Genomic DNA, 26101 nt, shown 5'->3' with positions numbered 1-26101 from the left:
CTGTCCCTCCGATCCCCTGTCCCAGGGATCCTCTATCCCCACGCTGCCCTGCCCGCACCGCGGCGCTCCAAGGGTTAAGCCGCCCGGGCTCGCCGCCCAAACCCAAGATGGCCGCCGGGGCGGCCGCAGCCCCCGCCTTGACCCCTCCCGCCCGCCGTAGCCCCCGCTTCCTTTCCAAGATGGCGGCGCCCAGCGGGAGGAGCGGCCGGTGGCTGTGGGCCGCGCTGGTGCTTGCCGCTCTGCTGTGCCTTGCGGCCCGGGGCGCGGAGGAAGCGAGCACGGCCGAATTCGACGTGCGGCCCGGCGGGGAGGTTCACTCCTTCTCCCAGAGCCTGGTGAGAGCCGAGGAGGGAGAGGGTGAGGAGAGCGTACGCGCCTCCTCTTCATTGGCTGCGGGGCATGTCGCTCCCGCCTCCCCACACGGGGATTGGCTGTCAGCGAGGGAAGGCGGGACTACCTACTGGCGAGTTGTGGGGGTCCGGGCTGGTGGGTGGGGGGCTTCAGCCTCTGACAGGGTCAGGGAGGGGGTACCCAGGGGAGAGGGACCCCCAGAGTGCGGTCTCCAAAGTCAGGAGGCTCCTGGGGAGAAGTGGGGTCCCCAAGGAAGGAGGAACTCCTATCCGGAAATGGTTCTCCAGCGAGAAGAGGGTCCCCAGGTGGAGTGGTCTTCAAAGGCAGGAGGCTCGTAGGAAGAAGAGGGATCCCCTATGGAGGGAGCCCCCCGTGAAGAAGGGAGTCCCCAAGAAGATGACCCCAAGGGGAGTCTTCAAATCGTGAGGCTTCCAGGGAGAAGTGGGATCCCCTGTAGAGGGAGAGAGCCCTTACAGAGGGAGGGAGCCCCCATGAAGAAGTGAGTTCTCAAGAAGAAAAAAGTTCCTAAGAGAATTGTCCAAAGACAGGAAGCCCCTGGGGATAAGGGAGGTCCCTAAGGAGAGAGGGACTTCCACAAAGAAGGAGGTCTCCAGAATGAAGTCTTCATCAGGGCATCCACAAGGAAAATTGGTCCCCCAAGGTGGGACAGTCCTGTGGTGAGGAGCTCCCCAGGCAGGGAGATTTGCTGGGGAGAATGGCCCCAAGGGAGAAGAGGATCTCCAAGGGGGGTGTCTCAAGGGAAGAAGTACCCCAAGGGGAGGAAGGGTCAGCAGTGGGAACAGGGTCTCAAAGAAAGAGGGTGCCCATGGGAAGGAGACTCACCATGGGAAAGAGGCCCAGTGGAGAAGGGGGTTCCTGGGAACCCCAGAACACAAGTCCTCACCCCAGCACCATGGGGCATCCCACAGGGGATGAGGACTGCATGGTCCCTGGCTCTGTGCTTCTCCAAGGTCTGGATGTGGATGTGGTGTGTGCTCCTTCTCCGTCACCCCTGGAGTGAGACCACGAGGGGCTGCACCATGCCACTGTCTCTCTCAGGTGTCCCCATACTTCATGTCATCACTCAGAAGTGGCTGTTGGTGACCAGTGAGAAGGTCCTGCTTGAGTGAGGCTGCTCATAGTTGTCTTCTCTTCTTCAGGGGGATTACAGCTGCACCTTCACCTACTCAGCTCAGGGAGGAACGAACGAGGTGAGTTGGAGCAACCTTGGAGCTTTTCCCTTGCGCTTGGTCTCTACAGCCGGACAGTGTGAAGCTGCTGAGGACAATTTCCTCTGTCATGAGCTGCTTCCAGGGGCCAGGAGCTGTGAGGAAGAGGCACTGCACCATCTCCAATGCTGTCTGTTGGCAAAAGTAGCTCTGTTGGATTTGCTCCCTGGACAGAGGTGTCCTTCATGTGTCGCAGCCATGCAGCGGTTTGAGAGGCCACAACTTCTGTAAGGCTCAACAAATCCCTGGGCTGGATGCCTCTGGAGAACAAGGAGAGATGTTTTCATGCCCCAGTTGGTAGGAAGGACCTCCTAGGAGCAACTCCTGCATTCTTGAGGAGCCTTAAAGGGGTTTTTTCCCTTGCTGCTGTGCAGACACACAGTTTGTACTTTCTTATCTCCAAGCCTTGTCAGAATCAAAGCCAGGATGAATGAGGCCTTGAGCAACCTGGGCTCATGTGTCCCTGCCCAGGGCAAGGGGGTTGGAACTAGATGGTCTTGAAGGTCCCTTCCAACCCAAACCATTCTGTGAATCCTTCTCTTTGAGTGCAAAGGGTGCAAAGGCTTTCACTTTTTGACTGTGCTGATGAAGTTCTGGTGAGGAGAGGATGACCAGGCCTTGGCTTTTGTGTGACACAAAGGAAGAGTTGTGTTGGTTTAGAATGGTTGAAACTTGTCCTGCTGCAGGTGGGTGGGGAGGTGACTGACCTCAGGGCTGAGCAGGAAGCATGAGGCTCTTGCCCACAGTAACTGTTTGGACCTTTCCCCTGTGCAGCAATGGCAGATGAACGTCGGAGTCAGTGAGGACAACCTGCTCTTCTCCTGCTCCCTCTGGAGGTGTGTTCAGTAACCCCAAACTCCCTGAGGCAAAAGCAGCAATAAGGCAGGTGGGATCTGGGTCAGGAACCCTGCCAGAGGCTGTGGACCTTGCCTCCTGCCTGGGTTTGCCTCTCTACAGGGCAGCTCCTGAGGCTTTTTGCCTCTCCCTGTGCCTCTGGGTGGGCTCTTCAGCCAGGTAGAGGGAACTGTAAATGCTGTGCCTCCCCCTCGCCACCCTCCTCCTCGCTAGGTAGAGCTACACAAGAGCCAGAGGTGGTTGTGGAGGGAGGGAGCTGTGAATCCTGAGCTCATCTGCACCTCCACCCTCTCTTCTGATGTCAAAGACTCTGCTTTCTTCTTGCAGGCCCCAAGGGAAGTCTTATCTCTTCTTTACCCAGTTTAAAGCTGAAGTGAAAGGAGCCAAGATCGAGCATGCCATGGCTTATGTAAGTCCCAGCTGATCGCTCGCAAGCAGGCGTGTGGGAGGCTGCTATAAAACATGAATTAGACATGGAAAACATTGATTAGACATCTGTGCAATCAAATGTGCTTCATCACCTCCCTAATTAAAGACTGGTGGCAGGCAGGAGAGTGGCTGCAGGTAGGCTCTCCTGCACCACTTCATTCCTGCTCTCTCCACGCTTGGCTGCTGGCTTTGCCCCAGCGTCAGTGAGCCCAAAAGGCTCTGCCCTGCCCAGGGTGCACGGCGTGAGGGGAGCCTTGGTTTGCCCCAACAGATTCAAGTGTGAGGCAGGGGGGAAGTAAAAACCTCTGCTGGTGCTTTGGTCTGGTTTGTTCTTCCATTTCCCAGTTTTCAGTGGTGGGGTTTTCAGCCCCCTGAAGGACCCACGTCCATGGTTTAATAGGAGAAGGGAAACCAGCCAGGGATTTGCCTTTAGATTTCTTTTGTGGGCTGAGTTCTTTCACTCCACATGGCTTTAAAACATGGATTCATTCTTTTTCAACACATGCTGTGCTTGTTTGCTTTAAAGGCAGCAGCTTCTTGGATTGCCTCAACTGCTTAAACTGCTTCTTCCTTCCCATTTCAGTCTCAAGCTGCAGCGGGTGCCCAAAGCGATATCCCCTTAAAACAGGAAGAGTTTGAAGTCACTGAAACAACAGGTCTGTGCCCAGGAGAAGGGGGTCAGAAAGGGGCTGGGGTGGGAGGTGAGCCTGGCTGTCCTCCAGGAGACCATTCAAGAGGACAGGGAAGTGCTTGAGAGGGTACAGTAAAGGGCTACAAAGATGAATCACTGCTGAAACTGGAGCAGGGGAGGTGTAGGTTGGGCATCAGGAGGAAGTTCTGGGGAGACACTGGAGCAGGTTGCCTAGGGATGTGGTTGAGACCCTGTCCCTGGAGGCATTCAAGGTCAAACTTGCTGGGGCCCTGAGCAATCTGATCTAGTTGGGGTTGTTCCTGGTGATCTCCAGAGCTCCTTTCCAACCCCTACCATTCCACAGTTCTGTGATTTAAGCTTCCTGCAGCCAGGTGACAATGTGCAGGAGGTGAGGGCACCTCCTGGAGCTGGGCTGCTCTGGATCCATAGCTGGCAGCTGGATTTTACAGCTCCCATTGCAGTGTCAGTGTTGATTTAGCAGGAGGGGAGAAGAGCTTTATCACGCCGCTCTCATCGCCCGCCCGGGGAGGAAGCGCAGTGCCCGACTTGTGCTGCCTTTATCCTCCTGGAAGGGGACCAGCAGGGCTGTTTGGTTCCTGCTTTCCCATCTGTTTACCCTCTGCTTGTTTTCTCTCTTTCCCAGTCTCTCACAGGGAAGGCAAGTTCCGTTTTGAGCTCTCCAAACTCATGATTGTAGCAAGGACACCCCGTGATGAGCTGTGACCCCGTGGCCAGGGGGCTTGGGCCAGAGGAGCCTGGCAGATCGAGAGGATTTCTTTGTTAACTGAGGGCTTTTTCTGTCTTCTTTTCTTGGTTTGGTTTTTTTTTTTTTGTTGGGTTTGGGTGGGTTGGGTTGTGTTGTTTTGTTTCAGTTGGTCAAACCTTTTATGTTGTCCATATGGAACTGGTGCTGGGGTCCAACACACAAGGGAGCTTTGGAGGTGTTGAAGGCAGCTGCATTCTGTCTGGTGTCAGAGTAACAAGGTGCTTTGCAGCTGGAAACCTCCTCTGAGGCTCCTGATCTGCAAGGCAGCCATTCTGTCACCCTCTTGCTGCTTGGTTGATCTGCTGAATATGGTAAAGCTCCCCTCCAACAGGGGCTCCTTATCTCCCTTGCTGGGAAAGAGCAATGCAGAAAGATAAGTGGCTGGATTTAACCAGGGCTGGCAAAAAAAAAAGGGAAGTTAACTCTTTAGTCTCTGGAGGGGAAGTGTGCAGGATTTCTCCCTCTGCAAGCATGGCAGGAGGAAATCATTCCATTGGGTGAGAGAAGAGGAGGAAAGAAGGGACAGAGTTGGCCAAATCTCCCTGCTGGAGTGTGGCAGCTCCTGGGGGAGGGGATGTGCTGGGGCTGCCTCGGTGCAGAGCTGGGAGAGCTTGGTGTGGGGGAAAAGCAGGGCTGACAAACCCAGGAATCAATCCAAGCACCACTTCTGTCTCAGTACCTGCAGGACTGTTTGCTACCTACAGAAGTGACCTCTTTAGGTTTTTTCAGTTATCTGGAGTAATAAGAGTGAGGGAATGTGGCATTCCTTTCCTCTGTAAATACCACACAAATAAAGAAACAAAGCATGGTGCTCTGGCCTGAGTTTGCTCTGCTCTCTGCATCTCCAGCTGGGTGCCCAGCAAGTGCCACCACCTTTGGCATTTGGCCAGGGGGGGAGCTGAGATGGCACAGGGGAGTTTGGAGGGTTTAGGGGGGTGCTGCCCACCTGAGAGGAGTCTCAGAAGAAGGCAGCAGCTGTGCTTCTGTGTAACCCAGCCCTGTCATGAGCACTTTTGCTGCCTGGGGATGGTTGTTGGTAGCTGCTTTTGCCTGCTTTGGGGAGGGTTCCCTGTGTTTTGGCAGCCCTTTGCACTGGGAATTTAACAAGCTCAGCTTTTCAGGCTGCTCCTAAATACTTCTTTCTCTGCTGTGCAGCTCTTCCAGGATCTGCAGATCATCTGCAGGGGCCAGGAATGGCCTCAGCATGCTCCTGCCTGAGCTGTATTCAGGGTGCTGACGTTGCAGGGCTTTGACTTTCTCCCTCTTTAACCAGTTACTGGGAGAGAACCAGATCAAAGGTTGTTGAAGGGACTGGCTCCCCAGATGTACAGCCAGGATTGGGATGGGAAACCCAGGCCATAAATTGGCTCTTCTAGCAGGGGGTGTGCTCTCCAGGGCTTCCCTGGGACAAAAAGCAAGAGTGTGGGGACAGGGTGGGTGTGGGGGAGAAGTCTCAGATTCAACCCCTGGGCATGGAGGAAAGCTGGTGGCAGGCATGTGGTGAGTTAAATGTGGTCCTGGGGTGTACAAAAAGCCCTGGGGGATGAAGGGAACAGGCATGAGTCAGGGCTCATCTGAGCAGAGATATTTCATGCAATTAAGGAGCATCTTGCAGCTGCCACCACCATGCACCTCGAGACGAGAGCAGCCAAGCACTGCTGTCACCTCAGCACAGCCACCACTGCAGCCAGCAGCCCCCTTCTGCTCTGCCTGCTCACAGCATCTGCTGGTAGCTCCACTGAGACCACTCCAGCTGCCAGCACAGGGTGGGACAGGAAGGTCTCTGTTCAAACACTGGGGGCCAGAAGCCATCTTCCCCCTGCCCTCCCTGAGGGATCGGTGCCTTGGTGGAGCTTGGAATCACAGAGCCATTAAAATTCATAAAGACCTTTAAGGTCAGGTTGTTTGGGGCTCTGAGCACAGAATCCCAGCCTGGTGGGGGCTGGTAGATCTGGAGAGCATCCAGTCCAAGCCCTGTGCTAAAGCAGGGCACCCACAGCAGTTTGCTCAGCATCACAATGACCAGGAGGGGTTGGAGTCTCCCCAGAGAAGGAGACTCCACAACCTCTCTGGGCAGCTTGCTCTAGGCCTCCAGCAGCCTCACACCAAACAATTTTCTCCTGTTCAGATGGAGCCTCCTGGCTTCCACTTTGTGCCCATTGCCCTTTGTCCTTTTGGTGGGCACCACTGAGAAGAGCCCAGCCCCATCCTCATGATCCTCCACCCTTTAGCTCTTGCTGAGTGTTGCTCAGCTCCCCTCTGGGGCTGCTCTTCTCCAGGTCAAACAGCCCCAGGGCTCTCAGCCTTTCCTCCTCACAGAGATGCTCCACTTCCCAACCAGCTCTGGCTGCAGATGTCCCTGCTGACTGCAGGGGGGCTGGACTAGGTCACCTTGAAAGGTCCTTTCCAAACCATCAACCCAACACCCCCATGCCCACGTCCCCACGTCCCCAGGCTCCATGTCTGCACGCTTACAGAACACCCCCAGGGATGGCGACTCCGCCACTTCCCCCTTCTCCTCTGTGCACATCTGTCAAAGGGCTTCACCCTCCCCACCCCAGGCTGCCTTGCACAGCTAAAAGGAGCTGGTGCCAGGGCTGTCAAGTGGCAAGAGATGGGGACTTCATTTCTTTTCTTTAATCTTTTAAAGCTGGGACTTATCAGTGCCTTGAGCCAGCGCTGGAAAGGGAGCAGCGAACGGGAGCCGCGGAGCCGCTTTGCGCCCACAAGCCGTTGGCAGCCTCCTGTGCCTGGAGACATCTCATGGAACAGGAGGCACAAGAAGGTCACTGAGATAAGGGCAGCTGAGATTGTGCAGCCTCTCTTGTATGCTAAAAGGGCAATTTTTGGTGCTCAAAGCCCAGGGCTGCCTGCTGGAAGCAGGCCACAGCTGGTGCAGCCACGCTCTGGGAGCTCAAAGGCTTTCCAAGGCTCCTCTATGGAAGTTGGCAGAGCTGCCCGGAGCTCTCTGGGCTCTTTGAGCTCCTGGGATGCAGGGAGGAGGTGCAGGTGGAGGAGCACCTGTGTGATTTGCTCATCTGGGAATCCCAGCCCTTTGCTGTTGGATGGTGCTGGGGTTTGCACCCTCCCAGCGGCTGCCCAGGAGTGGGAGCAGCCTGGCCAGCAGCGATGCCATGGGATGGAGAGTGAAAAGCTCAGGTCACAGAGAGGGCAACCACCGTTTAAAAGACAAAGCCAAGTGTCTCCAGCAATCATTTTTGCCCCTGTCAACGTCCTTTGTAGCAACCACAGGGAGCACCCGAGCCAAAGAGGTGAGTTTTATTTAAATAACTCATCAGGGCTACAGAGTTTGCTACAAAACACAACCAGGACTCAGTGGGGGACACACAAAAGGTACAAAGTCCTAGGGAGAGCTTTGGACAACCACCTGGGAAGGCATTGGAGCCATCACAGTGGTACCACCACGGGTGGCTGGTGGGAGGGGGGTCTTGGATGAAGGAGTGTACCTGGGATGCAGGGATGGAGCAGATCCTTCCAGCTCCCTCCCTGCCCTGAGGAGACAGCTGCTTGCCCAGGGGAGGTGGGATCCTCCTGGTTTCAGGAGACCAAAGCTCAAGCTAGCCAGTGAGGTGCAGAAGCACCTTCCTACCCTGGGCAGCACAAGCCTGGAGCCCAATTTGCTCTCACCTCATCATGGAGCTGCTGCAAGGCAGCCACAGAGCTCCACAAGCCGCCAGCAACAGCTTCCCACAACCATTCATCCGAGGAGCTGCCCACCCACTCAGAGACACCTCAGAGGTGTCCCACACCGTGAGTCTTTGGTTAGTTTTTCCCCCAGGAGGGTCATGATGGTGTTCAAGGTGAAGAGTCCAGCTCCTTGGACTCTGAGTTAAGAGCACTTGGTGAGCAAAGGAAATCCAACTGTACAGCAGGAGCCCAGAAGCCCAGGATCACCTGGACTGGGACTCAGCCCAGTGCAGGGAGGGGTTTGCAGACCCTGGGCAAGGGTTAGACAAAGTCAAAGAATCAGAGAACTGTAGAGTTGTTTGGGTTGGGAAAGACCTCTGGGATCATTGAGTCCAACCAGCATCATCGAATCCAACAAGCATCGAGTCCAACCTGCATCACTGAGTCCAACCTGCATCACTGAGTCCAACCTGCATCATTGGGTTCAGCCAGCATTGAGTCCAACCAGCATCATCGAATCCAACAAGCATTGAGTCCAACCTGCATCACTGAGTCCAACCTGCATCATTGGGTTCAACCAGCATTGAGTCCAACCAGCATCATCGAATCCAACAAGCATTGAGTCCAACCTGCATCACTGAGTCCAACCTGCATCATTGGGTTCAGCCAGCATCGTGTCCAGCCAGCATCACTGAGTCCAACCATCAAGACCTCTGATCCAGGCTGGAAAGGACCTCTGAGATCATCCAGTCCAGAGATGACCAAGAAGAAGTTCAGCCTTTTGCAGACACGAGGAGGGAAGGAGCCAGCACTACAGAGGAGAAGAGGCCGCCCAGCCTGGCGAGGGGCAGGGCGGGCAGGCGGCCTGCCTTCGGCCTCGCCGGGAGGCAGGGTGCAGCGGCCGCTGCCAGTCCCAGCGGCCGCTGCCAGTCCCAGCGGCTGCCCGGCTTCATATGGTGTCCTCCTCCAGCATCTTGTTCACCCCTTCGCAGATCCTCTTCAGGTGGCTGCGGTAGGGCTCGGCCGGGCCGTAGAGCGCCGAGAGGAACTCGTAGTCGGCGAAGTGGTTGAAGACGTGGTTGATGCGGGAGTGGGACTTGGCCGTCAGGTGGCCGTTGACGGCCTGGTGCAGGAGGTCCCTGCACTCCGTCAGCACCCCTGCCAGCACCCTGCGGTCGAAGGTGAAGTCTATCTGGTGGAAGCTGACGGCCATCATGGCCAGGGTGTGCACCTTCTTGCGGAAGCGCTCCAGCACCAGCAGCTCCTCGGCGCTGAACTGCCCGTTGCGGTACAGCACGCCCAGCTTCATCACGATCTTGATCAGGTTCTTGATGATCTTCTGGGCCTCCTTGCGGTTGTGGGTGTACTCCTTGGTGGCCCTGTAGAGCTCGTCCAGGATCTCGCTGCTGGTGTCGTCGATGAAGACGTTGGCTATGGTCTTGGTGGCCATCTTGCTCAAGAGCTTCTTCTGGGCCTGCAAGGCCAGGTTCTTGGTGCTGAAGGTGTCCATCTCTGCGGAGGGAAGAGGAACACACAGAGGTCAGCTCCTGGCCAGGGTTGATCCCCCTCCCCCCTCCTCCCCAAGAAGCCCTTTGGGAGGGGAAGAGGAGCAGCTCCGGGCAAGGGCAAGAGGAGCAGCTCCGGGCAACATCAAGACCGAGAGGAGCTTGTGGGTGCCAGGAGCTGTGAGAGCTGAGCTCCTGGCCCAGGTTTTACTGCAAGGGGGTTTCAGTGTGTTCCCACCTCCCTCCCCCCAAGCTGTGGGTTGAAGCTAGAAGGCACCAAGCAGTCTTGGAGCTGAGCAAGGTCTCCCTACCTGCGTGCCGCCCCTGACCCTCCATCCCCGACTCCCTCCTGCGCCTGCTGCCACCCTCCTCGCAGGGCAGAAGAGCTCTTGCCCCATCATTTCAGCAGGGGTTTGTTCTGTTTTCCTTCCTTCAAACCTGACTCATTTCCTGCAGGGTGAGCTGGGGACAAGCCAGGTGACGTCTGAGTCACCCACAGCAACCAGCACAGCCACGTGTTGGCATGCAGCTCCCCGAGGCCGCGGTGCCACGGCCGCTTGGCAGCACCCATGAGGTGTGGTGAAGGCCTTCTGCCTGGTGTTTCCTACCCTGTTACACCCACCCCAGGGCTCAGACTTGTTCTGCCACCCGCACAGATACCTCCAGAGCTGGCACAAGCCTTGCATGGAGGTGACTGAGTTCAGTAAGGAGCTAAAGGGTGGAGGTCATGAGGATGGGGCATGAAAGAGCATCTGATCAATGCTCAGCAAGAGCTGGAGGGGCTGTGGGGGGCAAGAGGATGGGGGCAGGCTCTGCCCAGGGACACAACAAGGGGCAGTGGGCACAAACTGGAACCCAGGAGGTTCCATCTGAACAGAAGGAGAAACTTCCTTAGTGTGAGGGTGCTGGAGGCCTGGAGCAGGCTGCCCAGAGAGCTTGTGCAGTCTCCTTCTCAGGCCATTGTACCCCTGAGCAAGCTGCTGTGGGTGCCCTGCTTTAGCAGGGGGGTTGGACTGGATGATCTCCAGGGGTCCCTTCCAACCATTCTGTGATTCTATGAAACCACTTGGAGCCATGGTTTGATGGCCATGGTGGTGTTGGGTCGAGGGCTGGACTCAGCGATCTTCGAGGGCTCTCCCAACCCAAACAATCCTATGGTCTGCAGCAGGTGACAGCATTAAAAACCAGCATGAGTGACTAAACCAGCCTCAACCCTGGAGATGCAGCTTGGCCTGGATAATCACAGAGCTACAAATCACAGGGAGGCAAGAGCAGAGGGATCCCAGCCGGCTCCTGCGCCAGGATGGATGGAGGGGCAGAGCTGGGGGCTGCTTATGCAAGAAGCCAGCACGTGGCACGGTCAGCACAGCAAAGCAGAGCAGGGAAGGGCTGGGATCATGCTATAAATACATCACCAGGGAGGGTGAGGAGCTATTTCAGCTCCGAGGATGCTGCTGGTGTGAGAATGCAGAGGATAAATTGGATCCCTGGATAGGGAGAGGGAAGTTAGCATTATTCCATCGCAGAACTAAGCCTGGGCAGCCCCAGGGGCACCCTGAGCTGAGCCTCCAGCCAGTCACAGACCCCCACTACCCCCAGCTTGGAGCACACACCGGGCTCCTGGGAGCAAAGCCTGGCACCTGTGGGGCTTGGGTGCCCCATTGACACCCAGGCTGTGACCACTGCAGCTGGTTGTGCATGGGCTATGGTGCACAGGCAATGGTGCAAGAGTGATGGTGCAAGAGTGATGGTGCAAGAGTGATGGCACAAGGGCAATGGTGCACAGGCCATAGTGCAAAGGAGATGGTGCACAGGTGATGGTGCAAGGATGATGGTGCAAGAGCAAGGGCAGTGGTGCACAGGCCATGGTGCAAGGGTGTCAGCACCAGGATGATGGCACAAGAGCAATAGTGCAAGGGAGATGGTGCACAGGTGATGGTGCAAGAGCAATGGCACATGGGTGACAGTGCAAGCTGATGGTTGAAACCCAGCAGTGCATGGGTGATGTTGCAAGAGCAATGGTGGAAGGGCAGGGGTGCAGAGGTGGTGGTGCAAGCTGAGCTCCAGCATCATCCAGCCACCAGCTCCCCGAGCCCCAGGGCAGCCAAGGCTCTGCCAGGGCCCGAATCAGGCGAGGTGGGAGCAGAGCTGCTGTCTCCATGCACTGCTGCATGCAGCGTTATTTACAGCCCTGGGGAAAAACAGGGAGGTCTGTGAGTGTTCCCTTGGATGTGAAAACATTGATTTTTGCCAGCGTGAGCCTCGAGCTGAGGCTTAATAAGACAGAAATGCCAAAGCAGAGGCTGCCTCTTGCAGAGCCTTTGGCAGATCCCAGGTGGGTTCAGGCTCATCGAACGTCGGCAGCCCCGGGCCTGAGAAGCTGCCAGAACGGAGCCCAGAGGGATGGGCAGGGGAAGAGCTGAGCCTGGAGAGGTGGACAGGATGGGCAGGGGGAGAGCTGAGCCTGGAGGGGTGGACAGGATGGGCAGAGAGAAAATTGAGCCCAGAGGGACAGACAGGATAGGCAGGGGGAGAGCTGAGCCTGGAGGGGGTGGACAGGATAGGCAGCAGGAGAGGTAGGATGGGCAGAGGGAAAGCTGAGCCTGGAGGGATGTGCAGGATGGGCAGAGGGAAAGCTGAGCCTGGAGGGATGTGCAGGATGGGCAGAGGGAAAGCTGAGCCTGGAGGGATGTGCAGGATGGGCAGAGGGAAAGCTGAGCCTGGAGGGATGTGCAGGATGGGCAGAGGGAAAGCTGAGCCTGGAGGGATGTGCAGGATGGGCAGAGGGAAAGCTGAGCCTGGAGGGATGTGCAGGATGTGTGGTGCTGGGAGAAATGGGAATTCCCACACCTGAGCTCTCTGTTGGACCACTGCAGGCACAAAGCAAGTGCAAAGTCCACCTACAGAGCTGAGAACAAAGGGGCAGAGTGGCTCCTTGGGAGCTGCCCCACACACCCACAGCTCCCAGGTACCACCTGCAGTGACACCTCTGGCACTGGAGAATGCCTGGCATCTCCCTGGCAAGGCTGGAGAGATGAGCATCACTCGTGGAGGGAAACTGAGGCATGCCTCGTCCCTGGAGGTGTTTAAGGCCAGGTTGGACAGGACCTTCAGCAACCTGGCTCTAACGGAAGGTGTCCCTGCCCATGGGAGGGGCTTTGGATCTAGATGATCTTTAAGGTCCTATCCAACCAAAGCCATTCTGTGTTCCCACAAAGCAGGAAAAGGAAGGGGTCTTTCCTGGACCCTCTCTAAACACGACCTGCTCCTTCCCCAGCTCTTTGGTAGGTCACTCAGCGCAAACCCCGAGGGAAGCCAGGGCTCACCTCCTGCTCAGCACCGGGCTGGTGAACCCAGCACGCTCCTCCTCACCGCCAGGCTCTGCCCCGCCAGCAACCTGCTGACTCAGCACCAACCGGGAGCTTTCAGCCCTTTTCCTGCCGGGAAGGGCCCCCACGACCCCATTGTTCACGGAGGGGCTGCTAAGCCCTGCGCAGAAGAGGGAAGCCTTGCCCCGACCGAGACCGAAATAAACCACCCCATTTCCTTCCTGTCGCTGAAGTTTGCAGCCCTGCTCAAACCTTGGGTTTTGTCTTTTTTTTCCCCTTCGCTTCTTCTTTTTTAATGAAAACGCCCTCAAGATGCAGCTTCTTCAACCGAAAACCAGAGGCTGGGCGGTGCCTTCCCCCTGTCCCTCCCTGCTCCGGAGCAGCGCGGGGGGGTTGTGGTCCCGATGATGACTTTGGGGGCAGTCACAGCCCCTTTGCTGTTTTTGCTTTTCTGGGGGGGTGTCTTCCACCCGTTTTGTAGGGTTCAGGGTGGTTTTGTAGCCCTGAGGGCTTGGCTGAGGGCTGGGACTTGCGGATGTCCTGCAGGAGGTGAAGTCCCTGCTCTGTGGGACAGACACATGCCAGCGGCAGGGCACCCATGAGCATCCCATCCAACACCACACTGTGCATGGGACCCCGCTCCCATGGAGACCACCCACAAAACAATCTCCCACACCATGGCTGGGCACCTCCCAGCACTGGGGCACCCCCGAGCATCCCACCCAACACCACGCCGTGAAACTTCAGCCCCCAAAGCGTCTTCCACACCATGGCTGAGCACAAGCAAGATCAGAGTCCAAACTTTCTCGTTAAAAAGCATCAACTAAAGCTCCTGCCTTCAGCGTGGGGCACACCAGACCCTGCTGTCGCCCTGCCAGCACCTGGGGCTGGTGGCACCGGCACATGCCACGGCAGAGCCAATACCTGAGCACCACAGCAGCTCATTTATGGCAGAGAGGCCAAATGCAGCACTGACGCTGCCCCAAGGCTATTTGTACCATGCCCAAAGCCCCCTCTCCCCTGACTGTCCCCATGACCAGGTACCCACCAGCAGCTCCAGGTGCTCGTGTCCCCAGAGCCCCCCTCCAGCTCCCCTGGCAGTGGGCTGAATATTTCATGCAGGAACGAAGAAGCACTTAAATAATTGATGGGGCAGAGCTCGCACGGAGCAAGCGTGCGGCACAAAGGGAAACCTCCACGAAGCTCCAGCTGAAAGCAGAGGCCCCTCCACCTCCTTTTCCTCCCCCTCCTCCTCCTCTTCCTCCTCCTCACCAGGGTCATATTAACTTGTCTTGCTACCAGCTTCCTCCCACACAGAAGCATCATCTCCCCAGCCAAGCCAAACATTTAACGGTGGAGATCTCCCTCGTTTTCCTTCCACCCTGTGCACCACTTTCCCCCCCCTGCTCTGGAAAAGACCTTGCTCTGCACCCCCAGCACCCCCAAATCTTTGGCCAGAGGCTCAGGGGGTGGGAGGGGTGGATGGATCCCCCCACTCCCCTCCCCATCCCCATCATCACTTTCCACCAGCCCCAACCCCTATTAATTAATCAAACCTTTTTGTCTGGGAGCGCCGGTGCAGCGCGGGGATGTAACCAGAGAGCCCAGCCACACTCACCGACACGTGCCCCACCACCCGTGACCCCTCCAGCTTCCAGACCCCATTTTACCAGCACTGGGGGGGTGGGTGGGGGTGGCAGAGGAGGAGCAGGAGGAAGAAGAGGAGGAGGAAGGCCACCCACCGCTTTCTGCAAGAGCCTTGCACGTTGCCATGGGTGCAAACAGTACCGAAAGCCACCGGGTCCGGCGCGTGTGTGCCAAGCGGGGTGAGGCCGGAGAGGAAGCCACTGAGTAAACATCTCACCCGTGGAAAAACTCAGGTCTTGGCAAGAGCAGCCAACAAAAACCCCCACAACACTCTGTGGCCACCGTGGCTGCAGGGAATCACCAACCAGCCTGGGGCAGGGGTGCCACTGGCATCGCCTCAGCTGGGCACCACAAGGTTGTATCTTGCTTCACTTGCTCCCTGGTGCTCATGCCAGCAGTGCTTGGCCATGTCCCCACCATTACTGCCACCAGAACAGGACATCCCCTATCCTATCATCTCCTTCTCATAGGTCCCTACCACCCTTGCCACCAGGATGGGACATCCCCTATCCCATCATCTCCTTCTCATAGGTCCCTACCACCCTTGCCACCAGGATGGGACATCCCCTATCCCAGCATCTCCTTCCAGTAGGTGCCTCTTGGGGCTGTGAATGCTGCTGTGGGAAGGAGCAGAAGCTTTTTGGTTTCTCCAGTAACTCCAACATGTCTGTGCAAGGGGGCTCTGGAGATGCCAACCCCAGGGTGTGGGTGGTGAATCCCGCTGGCACTTCCCTGTTTGCTGGCACAGCGTGGGAATGGGATCCTGGCACATGGTGAGGTGCCAACTGTGTGGGGTAGGGATGGGGGTGTGTGTGATAATCTCTGTGTAACCCCTGATTTGGGATGGGGGAGTTGATCTGGAATCCCCCCCTCCCCGGGATTATTGTGTGCCAGGGGGGAGGCAGCTACAGCATGGAGAGGGGGAGGAGGATGAAGAGGAGGAAGAGGGTTTATTTTATGGAGAGGAGGAAGGGGAGGTTATTTTATGGATAGGAGGAGGAGGAAGTGAGGGTATTATATGGAGAGGAGAAGGAAGAGAAGGAGGAAAGGGGGTATTTTGGGCAGAGGAGAAGGATGAAGGGGGGAAATCTTTTACAGAGAGGAGAAGGAGGAGGAAGAGGAGAAAAAGGATGAGGAAGGAGGAGGAGAAGGAGGAAGGGGGGGTATTTTGCAGAGAGGAGGAGGAGGAAGGGGGGGGGGTTGTTATTTTGGAGCATCTGTCTCGCCTTCCATTTCCTCCTTTTCTCTCTCGAGCTGCCATCAAGCTGCTCTCTCCAGCAGCAACTTCCTTTCCCCTTCTCTCGGAGCAGACGAAGGCTCAGGAGACTCATGGGGAAGTGGAAAACAGAGCCGGGGGGGAAGGAAACAGAGGCCAAGCCACCCTCCGTCTGTCCGTCCGTCCTGCGGTGCGGACCTTGGTACATCACATGCTTCCTGCCCTGGGATCGAGCGAGGACAAAGCTGCTCCGGGAAGGCAAAACAATAAAAAAGCTCCATGGGACAACTGGGAACCGGTGCTGGACTCGGGGGGACCTAAATCCCTCCCTGCGGTGGAGCCGACGGAGCATCGCCTGGGGGGCACTTGGGAAGTTTTGCACCCAACTCCGTAGCTGCAGGCAGGATCCGGCCTCGCCGGAGGGATTTGTCTCTCTGGGAAGGGAGGAACTCCAAAATTCCATCCTTCCCAGCCCATGGGACTCAGAGCATGGACAGAGCCATGCACGACGCCAAGTGCTGCCATGGGGCAGAGCCCTGCCCTGGCACATGGGCTCTGGAGATATCCCCACGGAGAGGGCTCTGGTGGCTTCCTCAAGCTCCCGCTGACCGTCACCCACTGGACCCGGCGGCGTTTCAAGCCCCCCTCCGATCTCCCAGCGCTGTGGGGGAGTATTCCCCTTGTCCTTCTGCTTAACCCCTAGCCGGGGTCTCCCAGGAATAGCCCCGGGCTCTGCCCACCCAGCAGCTCCCCAAATCCTCGGTGTCCCCCCGCCCGGGGCTCCCTGGGGCCGCGCTGCCCCGTGCTGCCCGGGATGCCCCGTGAAAGGGGTGAGCTCGCCTCCTGGGACAAGAGGCCTCTCCCCACTGCCGGTCCCGCAGTGGGAAGCGCAAACCGAGCCGGTACCGAGCGCCTCCTCCCCCACCGACCGGGACAACCGGGAGGAACCGTGAGGACCGGGAGGATACCGTGAGGACCGAGGGGTGCCCGATCCCGGCAGCGCTACACCGGCGGGCAGCAGAACCCGTACGGCCCTTACCTGCTGCCAGCCTTGGGGGAGAGCGGCGCCGGGACCGGGGCTGCTCCGCTGCCCGCGGCGGGATGGGGCGGAACGGGACGAAACGAAACGAAACGGGACGGGGCGGGGCAGGGCCGGACGGGGGCGGCTCGCTTCCCCAGGCTCCTCTCCGTGCCCCCGGAGCCGGTGCCCGGTGCCCGGCGGGTCCGGGGCTCCCGCCCGCGGCTGCTGCCAAATCCCAAGCGGGGCACGGGAGAGGCGGCGGGGGCGGGGCCCACGGGAGGCACCAGCCAATGGCGGAGTGGGGCTTGCTACGAAGCAGCCAATGGGAATGCGAAGAGTGCCCGGGGGTGGGAGCGGGAGGGTCCCGGTAGCGCGGGGTGGGCCCCGTACCGTGGAGCGGGCACGGAGGGGCCAGCGGGGCTGCCCGGGGCTGCCCGGGGCTGCGCCGAGCCGGGGGTGACGGGGCCTGGGTGGGTGATAGAGACGTGAGTGGGTGATAGAGACGTGAGTGGGTGATGGGGACTCACGTGGGTGACAGAGTCCCCGGTGGGGGCCTGGGTGGGCAGTGGGGGCCTGGATGAGTGACAAGGACCCAAGTGGGTGCTGAAGACCTGAGTGAGTGATGGGTACCCGCACGGGTGACGTAATCCCAGGTGGGTGATGGGGACCTGGGTGGATGATGAAATCCTGGATGACTGACAGGGACCTGAGTGGGTGATGACGACCTGGGTAGGTGATGGGGACTCACATGGGTGATGTGGACTCACGTGGGTGATGGGAATTCATGTGAGTGATTTAATCCCGGGTGGGTGATGGGGTCTCACGTGGGTGACAGAGACCCAGATGGATGACATAGTCCCAGGCGGATGATGAAGACCTGGATGGGTCTCCTCTTCTTGCTTGGGGAGGAGGGGGCTGTGGGGTTGTGACACCCGTGGGAAGAAGAAAACCGTGTGGGAGGGGTCCACAGGATGCCTGCTCTGGTGCCAGCATCCCTGCACTGGGTCCATTTCTGTTCTGCTTCCACCCTTCACTGGGAGCAGCATGCTGGGGGGTGCAGGTGGCTCCTGCTTGGGGGACTCTGGAGTGGGGGGAGTTGGGAGAGAGCCCCTAAAACCCCCCCACAGCTCCAATCCACCTACTGCCACCAGTACAAACTGGGGATGGGCATCTCCTCCACTTGGCTGGGCGAGTGTGCGATCTGGCACGGGTGGTGGCAGCCCCCATGGCAGGCGTAGGGCCAGTTTCTCACCGGGGCATCCCGGGGAGCCCCTTGTTCTGGGCAGCCCAGACCTCACTGGCAGCCCCATGGAGGAATTTTTGTGCTGGGTGAAGCCGTTGGGGGTTGTGACCCTCAGTTTGTCCCTGTGCCGGGGACCCCACGAGCCCCATAGTCCCGCTGAGGTTTGCACCCCCATCCCAAGCTCCCCAGCACTGGCATTGTTGGAGTAGCCTCCTCCTCCTCCCGGCTCCGCAGGAAGGAGCCTCATCCCGCGGCGGCTCAGGATCCTAATTCCAAAAGGTGACATTAAACAGATGAAAAGTGGGATTTAGAGCGGATTAAAGCCTGGATTAACCGCAGCCTTGACTCGGATCTTGGTCTCATGCAGCGGCTGCGAAGTGAACCTCAGCCTCCACCAGCCAAACCCAGCCCCCTCCAGCCCTGCTGTCCCCGGGCTCCCTCTCATTTCCCCACCCCCGACCACAGCAGTGCCCCACATCACGAAGGATTTGCTCCCAGCCTCACGGTGTGCCAGAGCAGCCGGAGCAGTTGTGGCACCAACGTGCCCGGCAGGAATCCCCCTCCTGAGCTCCTCTGCTCCCCGTGCCACTCGCGGCCGTGGGCAGCGAGCCCTTAGCTGGGAACAGCGCAGGACTGGGAGGGATGGGGGAGGCGAAGGCGGAGGGGGGAGGGCGGTGAATGGATCTGGGGAAGCACCAGCAGAACCTGGTGGCTCCCATTGCTGCCCCATCGCACATCCCCATTCCCATGCCCTGCCCCTTGTCCCCATTGCTGCCCTGCCCCTTGTCCCCATTGCTGCCCTGCCCCACGTCCCCTCCATCCTGTGACGGTGCCACTCTGTCCCCGTTGCTGCTCTGTCCAATCTCCCCGTCGCTGCCTCGTCACTTCAGCCCTGCCCCACGCTCACCCTGCCCAGGCCGTTGCTGACGGTACTGCGGAGGGTGATGGGCTGGGCTGGACCCGTGGGGGGCACCCTGCTCTCCCCAGTACACCTCCAATGTGCCCAGCAGGCAGACCCCCACTGCCTGTTCCCCTCCCTGGGAACATCTCAGAGACTGAGCATTGCTCATCTCTCCACCTCCAGCCCCCCAAAACCTCGGCGGGGGGTGCCCGGCAGCAGCTGAAGGTGATGTGATGATGATGATGATGATGCCAGGGCTCACCCCAGCAAGCCCCATCCCTGCCACTCTGCTGGAGCAGCCATTGCCAGTCAGTGGGGGATGAGAGCTGGCACTGCAGGGAAACCAGAAAATGAAAATGAGAAGCAGCAGCGGGATGTGGGCCAGCTCGGGTGCTGCTGCCACGCTCCCCCCTTCCCTCCTTCCTCCTCTCAATGGGATGAAATGGTCCTTGGCAGCAGCTCCTCTCCCGCAGGCTCAGCATCACCGCCCCGTGCCCGGGGAGGCTGCAGAGCTCATCCCGCTCCAGCTCACCTCATTGGCCAGCACAAGACCAGTGACACCAGTTCTGGCTGCACCCCACCTCTGTGACCCCCAGCTCTGGGTGAGGGGCGGGGGGGGGAGCACCCCTAGAGAGGCAGCACCTGAATAATTCACCAGAGCTCAGCAGGAGAAATAGGAGCTGCTGGGTCACAGAGGAGGGAGCTGCTGTCTGTCCTCCCCAGTGTCACTTTGTCACTCATCTCCATCAGCCTCCGGAGCAGGTTACTTGCTGGTGGCACAGCCTGAGTTCCAGCAGGACCAGGAGCACCCCAGCATCCCTTCCCCTCCCCCCTGCCCCCCCTCCGTTTTGCTGAGCAGAGCCAGCCCGTGGGGGGTGTCCCCACACTCACAGGGCTGTTCCCAGCACCCCCGTGGCCCCATCAGGACAGGGGATGTCCCCCCAGGACAGGGGATGGTGTCACTCCCCATAAAGCCTCCATTGTCGCTGGGGCACGTGTGGGGCGGGGAACGACCCTCGGGGCTTGGTGATTCCCCCAGGCGCTTCCCATCGCCGGCTTTTGGCATTCCCATTGCTCCCGTCCCGCACAGCTGTGCCTGGCCACAATGGTCCCTTCTTGCTGTGTCACCAGCACCGGCTGTGCCTCCTTGGCCTCTTCCCTGCCAGCAGCCCCAGAAGAAAAATTCATCCCAGTAAAAAAAAGAGAGGAAAATCACGAGTGGGGGATGGGCTCCTCAGCCCACCCCACAGCCCTCATCCCAGGGGTGCAGGGGGATGCTTAGCTGCTGCTGGATGGGGGGGAAGGGAGGAGTGTGGAGGTGTCATTTAGGGGTGCTGGCAGCTTTAGGTGCAGCATCCTGAGGCTGGCTGGCAAGCCACAGGGCTGTCCTAAAGCCATGGCTTGGGGCAGGACCCCCCCAGCTTCTGCATCCCAGGAAAGATGGGATGGGTGCTGTTGGGGTGAGGCACCCAGGGGAGAGGAACTGCCGTGGGAAACAAGGATCCTTGGACCCACTGATGGGTTTTCTCCCTCCCACCACCCCAAACCCGGCTCCTGTCGCCTCTGCAGGTGATTTGGGGGAGGTGCTGGACCACTGTCCCCTCTCCTCACACAGCTGGAGCATCACCTGGAAGCCTGTGGATGCCTTGCTGGGTTATCAAACCCTCTGGGGATGGAGGCAGCTCAACGAACAGACAAAAAAGTAGGCAGAGCTCAGCACTTCCCTGGTGACATCTGTGTCACCAGTTAGCAAAACCCCAACCCCACCCTGGGGACACCATGCTCCAACCCAATGGCATGTCACCATGTCACCGTCTACCCAAGCTCATTACCTGGGTGAGGGGCAGCAAGACTGAGCCCTAGCTGCTTAATTTGGGTCTGGGGGGCCCCAGCACCGGTTGGCAGGCTGAGCCTTGCTCAGCCCTGCCAAACACAAGACCCCTGGCACGCTCTGGCTGCCCCAGGCAGGACAGAAGCAAATGTAGGTTAAGCACAAAGCCATGCAGAGCCCACTCAGCCGTGCTGGGATGGGGGGGAGGGGGGGGGTAGGCACCCACCATGACCCCCTACTGCAATTAGCTAATTGCCTCATATTCCTGCACCAGGACCGGGGGAGATGCAATTATCACTCCCCACTGCACTCTGCCTGTGCTAAAGCTGCCCCAGGGGACATTGTCCCCTCCCTACCACCCCCACCCTGTGCTTGAGCATTGGGGATAATTGGGCTGGAAGGATGGGGAGTATGTTGCTCCCCCTCCCAAACCTGCTGTGTCCCTGATGTCCCCTGCTGGGGATGCTGCTTGTAGCCCCAGGGATGGATCTGGATTTCTGGATGGTTTAGAGGTGCCTCCTGCCCCCCGAGGCTTGGGGATCCTTCATGGCCAAATGCTGCCTAATCCACCGAGTGGGAGTCATAAACACCCCACTCAGGGGGCTCCTGGGCTGGCTGTGGGACCCTGTGACATCGTCCTGAGCCTGTGTGATACAGCACAGCATAGAATCACAGAATGGTTTGGCTCGGGAGGGACCTTCAAGATCATCCACTTCCAACCCCCTGCCATGGGCAGGGACACCTCCCACCAGCCCAGGGCTGCTGAAGGCCTCATCCAGCTCAAATGGCATCACCAGACATGGAGGGGTCCTTGTTCTGTCACCTTGCCAGGCAGAGGGACCTCCAGCTGTTGGGAGGTGGCAGCAAGGACAGGGTTGGGGGAGGTGCAGGCAAGCTGCTGCTGGCATTGTCAGCGTGGTCCATGGCATCACAGAACCAGAGAGCTGTTTCAGCAGGAAAAGGCCTCCAAGGTCATCCAGTCCAACCTTCAACCCAACAGCACCAAGGCCACCAAGCCATGTCCCCAAGTGCCGTGGCCACAGGTGTTTTGAACCCTCCAGGGATGGGGACTCCGCCACCCCCCTGGGCAGCCTGTGCCAGGGCTTGACCCTCAGATGGTGACAATCCAGAGGGGCCTGAGGGAGGGGTCCAGGCAAGTTGTGCTTGGGCATGGAGGAGGATGGAGGCTCCATGGAGCAGTGTCCCCAGCTGGTGGTCACAGAGTCTGTCCTTGCACGCTGCTGATTTATTGACTGACAATTCTTAATCAAGTGGATTATTAATTAGCAGAAGAAGCCAAGTGCTTAATCCTTGCATCCTTGGCTGGGCTTGGAGCTGCTGGTTGATGTTAATGGAGCCTGTTTCCATGGTGTGGTCGATAGCTGATGCCAGGGCTGCTGGGAGAGCACTGCAGAAAGGTTGTATCCTTGCTGCTACTCCAGGATTTGCTCCCTGTCTGCCTTGGTGACCCAAACCCTGCAGGATTTCACCCCAAAATTGGTGGTGTCAGCATGGGAGCCACCTCGGCATGGCAGAGCATGCAGCTGGTGCTTGGGCATCTGGCACAGCCAGCTGCAGATGCCTCTGTGGCCATGCAAGTGGAGGTGCCATGCATGTCACTGGGGCTACCTGTATCCTCAGCTGGGGGAATTGTTGCTCTGGTGGCCATGCCATGGGGGGTGGAAGGTGCTGGGGACCAGCCCTGCGTGGTGCATCCCCCTGACCTTGCCCACAGGGATGTTACCCATCCTGCAAGGCAACCTGGCTCATCCCCACTGTGCCCAGCCCAGCCTGGGGGTCCTGGTGGGGCCATCCTGGGGCCACTCACCTCCCAGAGGGGGGCCAGGCAGAGGGGGTTGGGGAGCAGCTCCTCCATCCCCATCTGAGCTGCCAGCAGAGCCATCCCGGCAGCTGCCGCCGCTTGCTGGATCCATCCTGCGCTCCGCTGCCCTCTCTCCGCCATCTGCCGGGATCCCTGCGCCCAGAAGGTGCTCCCTGAGTCCACGCCCGCGGTGCTGGTCCCACAGCACTCCCAGGGTCTGGGCTCTGAGCGTTTGGCTCAACCCTTTTGGAGGGGCTGGTGGAATTCTGGTGCCAATCCCTCCCAGCACCGCGGCGCTGCCGGCGGAGCCTTCCCAGCCCTGAGTGAGGCTCGGTGCGCGCCGCAGCGATCCCCCCGGGGTGCTTCCCTTGTCTCCCTCTTTCCTGATGGACCAGGAGCATAAACCAACGTTACTGGGAGAGCTGACGCTGGTGACATCCAGGGAGGTGACTGACAAGCCCCAGGCTGGCAGCACACCGGCGAATCCCCGGTCTGGTGGGTCTGGTGAGGTGGCAGCAAGGGACAGGGCTTGTGAGATGAGTTGGGCAGGGCTCAGCCCAGGACAGAGCCCTGCCCATGGCAGCTTCTTGTGGCCTTGCTGGCTTCGTGGTGTCACCAAGCAGCTGAGTCCCCCAGGCAAGTGTCTCCAGGCCCTGAGTCTGTCAGGAGGGGATGTTTTGGGGTGCCACTGTCCCCGCTCCCCATATGCACCCTGAAACGTCTTCCTTGTGTCCCAGAGCACCCTGCTGACCAATGAGGAGTGCTCAGGCTGGCATCCAGCCTGGCAAGCCAAGGCCCTGCACCCAAACCCTCCCTGCCACCAGCTGCCTGAGCACCCACAGCACCAGCCAGGCTGTGGCAGGGGGGTTGGCACAGCACCCAAGCTCCAGTCCCACGGGGGTTATTTCCCAGGCCTGGCAGGGTGCAGGCAGGGATGCTGCCTGCTGCCTGGCACGGCTCCTGCCTGCTTAATTGCGCTGAAAGCACAACAGATGGCAGGATGGCTTCAAGATGGTCCTCGGCAACATTTCGGGGCTGCCGGGCTCCTTCCCCTGCCTTCCTCCAAAGCAGCACCGGGGAGGGAGGGAGGTTGGGAAGAGTCCCAGGGCCATGGAGGGGGACAGCGACCCCAGCCAGACGTGGCCAAGATCCGGGTGCTGCACTTGGGTCACAGCAGCCCCATGAGTGCTCTAGGCTTGGGGCAGAGGGGCTGGAAGTTGCCCATCAGACAAAGACCTGGGAGTGCTGATGGAGAGCAGCTGAAGATGAGCATAGGTGGCCCAGGTGGCCAAGAAGGCCGGCAGCATCCTGTCCTGGATCAGCAAGAGTGTGGCCAGCAGAGCCAGGGCAGGGACTGTTCCCCTGTTCTCCACATGGCTGAGGCTGCAGCTTGAGTATTTGGCTCAGTTTTGGGACCCTCACTCCAAGCAGGACATTGAGAGGCTGGAGCAGGTCCAGAGAAGGGCAACCAAGCTGGGGAAGGGTCTGGAGAACAGGGCTGGGGGGGAGCAGCTGGAGAAGAGGAGGCTGAAGGGAGACCTTATTGCCCTCTACAGCTCCCTGCAAGGAGGCTGGAGCCAGGTGGGGGTAACAAGTAGTGACAGGAGGAGAAAAACTGTCCCCAGGCTGCCCCAGGGGAGGTTTAGGTCAGACATTAGAAGAAACTTCCTCACTGAAAGGGTTCTCAAAGCCTGGCACAGGCTGCCCAGGGAGGTGGCTGGAACCCCATCCCTGGAGGTATTGGGAAGCTGCAGAGCTGTGGTGCTGAGGGCCATGGGTTAGCCCCAGCCTTGGCAGAGTTAGAGAATGGTTGGAGTGGGTGCTCTGGAAGGGCTTTTCCAAGCCAAACAAGTTCATGATTCTGTGATTCTGCCACAGGCCACAGCTGGGGAATTAAGGGGAATTACAGCAGCTGCTGGCCTCACACTGCAGAGCTTTCTTCCTGCTGTAATCCCTGGCTCTGCCTCCATTCCTGCCTGGACCTCCATCACCTGCCCACTGCTCCCAGAGGACAACAGCCTCTTTGCCAGCTCTGCCCACAGCAGGGCCACATGCCCGTGGCAGCTGGTGGCAGCAGCTGGGTGCCAGGTGGTCATCTCCGTTCCTGTGTGGGATGTTCCATGCCATGGGGGCTGTTAAGAGGCCTTGTGGCTTCTCCCAGCAGACCAAGATTTGGGAAGGATCTGAACCTGCTCCCTGTGCTCAGAGGGGTCCCAGCCCTGGTGGTATTGACATGCCTCCAACTGTGCCCACTGTGGTGTCAGGAGCAGCACCCCAGGGCCCACCAAGCACCCCAGGATGGATTGGCACTCTCACCCTGAGCATTGCTAGTGTTGGGCTCTATCTGCAACAGCTGTGCTGCACTGGCACCAGTTACCAGCACCCAGCATGGCTGTGCTGCACTGCCATCCAGAATCAAGTACCCAGGATGGCTGTGCCACCCTGGCACCCAGCACCCAGCATGACTGTGCTGCACTGCCATCCACAATCAAGTACCCAGGATGGCTGTGCCACCCTGGCACCCAGCACCCAGCATGACTGTGCTGCACTGCCATCCAGAATCAAGTACCCACGATGGCTGTGCCACCCTGGCACCCAGCACCCAGCATGACTGTGCTGCACTGCCATCCACAATCAAGTACCCAGGATGGCTGTGCCACCCTGGCACCCAGCACCCAGCATGACTGTGCTGCACTGCCATCCAGAATCGAGTACCCAGGATGGCTGTGCCACCTTGGCATCCAGCAGCCAGTACCCAGCATGGCTGTGCTACAGCCACAGCAGTTAGCAGCACCCAGCATGGTTATGCTACAGCCACAGCAGTTGGCAGCACCCAGCTACGCTACACTGGCACCGGCTGCCAGCACCCAGCCCTGGCGCTGGCCCCCAGCCGTGCAGCCCTGTGGGCACAGCAGAGGTGTGCCACCCTGAGCTGTGATGGGTTATTTATAGGGCAGGTGACCTCATTCATTCAGACTGATTTTCCTTCCTGTCACTCCAATTCCATCCTGCTCCTGGAACTGGCAGGCAGGCGGCACGTCAGGTACTGCGGCACGGGGCTGGGGACAGGATGGGGACTGCTCTGCTGCCAGTGCCAGCCAGGGGCCCCTTGCCAGCTCAAGAGCTGCTACTGGTGTGGCTTGTTTATCATTATTATTATCATCATCATCATTATCATCATCACCATCATCATCATTATCATCATCATCATTATTAACATTATTATCATCACAGAATCCCTGAATCCCAGCACGGTAGGGATTGGATGGTTTAGGTTGGAAGGGACCTTCCAGATCATCCAGTCCCAACCACCCTGCCAAACACCCTCCTGGTCAAGCTTCCATCTGGTTGAGCATCCCTCCAGCTGAACAACCCCATGGCTGAGCATCCTCCTGACCAAACATCCTCCTGGCCAAGCATCCTTTCAGTAGAGCATCCCTCTGGCCGAGCATCCCTCTGGCCAAGCACCCCCCCGGCTGAGCACCGCTCTGGCTGAGCATCCCTCCAGCCAACTATCTCCATGGATGATCCAACCAAGTATCCCTCTGGCTCAGCATCCCTCTGGTTAAGCATCCCTTCAACCAAACACCCCTCTGGCCAAGCATCCCTTCAGTAGAATAAATGGCCAAGCTTTCTTCTCCTTGAGCATCCCTCCA

The 26101-nt window shown here is 58.8% G+C and overlaps 2 protein-coding genes across 3 annotated transcripts; one reads left to right on the top strand and one right to left on the bottom strand.

Annotated features, from left to right (window-relative positions):
• The first annotated feature begins 165 nt into the window (after positions 1 to 165).
• Positions 166 to 4329, top strand: MYDGF (myeloid derived growth factor). The gene is made up of 6 exons (XM_009901200.2): positions 166 to 335; positions 1512 to 1562; positions 2355 to 2416; positions 2763 to 2844; positions 3448 to 3520; positions 4160 to 4329. Exons 1-6 carry the CDS (start codon positions 180 to 182, stop codon positions 4237 to 4239), a joined length of 504 nt encoding a protein of 167 aa, XP_009899502.2. The 5' UTR covers positions 166 to 179; the 3' UTR covers positions 4240 to 4329.
• Positions 4330 to 8859: 4530 nt separating this feature from the next.
• On the bottom strand, positions 8860 to 16863 carry TNFAIP8L1 (TNF alpha induced protein 8 like 1). 2 transcript variants are annotated; one of them, XM_054175411.1, is made up of 2 exons: positions 16667 to 16863; positions 8860 to 9442 (listed from the first exon to the last, which is right to left on the bottom strand). In XM_054175411.1, exon 2 carries the CDS (start codon positions 9438 to 9440, stop codon positions 8880 to 8882), a length of 561 nt encoding a protein of 186 aa, XP_054031386.1. In that variant the 5' UTR covers positions 9441 to 9442; positions 16667 to 16863; the 3' UTR covers positions 8860 to 8879. The 2 variants fall into 2 exon arrangements, with proteins under 2 accessions (XP_054031386.1, XP_054031385.1); XM_054175410.1 differs by lacking the exon at positions 16667 to 16863 and adding an exon at positions 13813 to 13919.
• Positions 16864 to 26101: the final 9238 nt, after the last annotated feature.

Source organism: Dryobates pubescens, chromosome 31, assembly GCF_014839835.1.
Source record: "Dryobates pubescens isolate bDryPub1 chromosome 31, bDryPub1.pri, whole genome shotgun sequence".
Classification (NCBI taxonomy): Eukaryota; Metazoa; Chordata; class Aves; order Piciformes; family Picidae; genus Dryobates; species Dryobates pubescens.
This window is presented reverse-complemented; position numbering and strand designations above follow the sequence as displayed.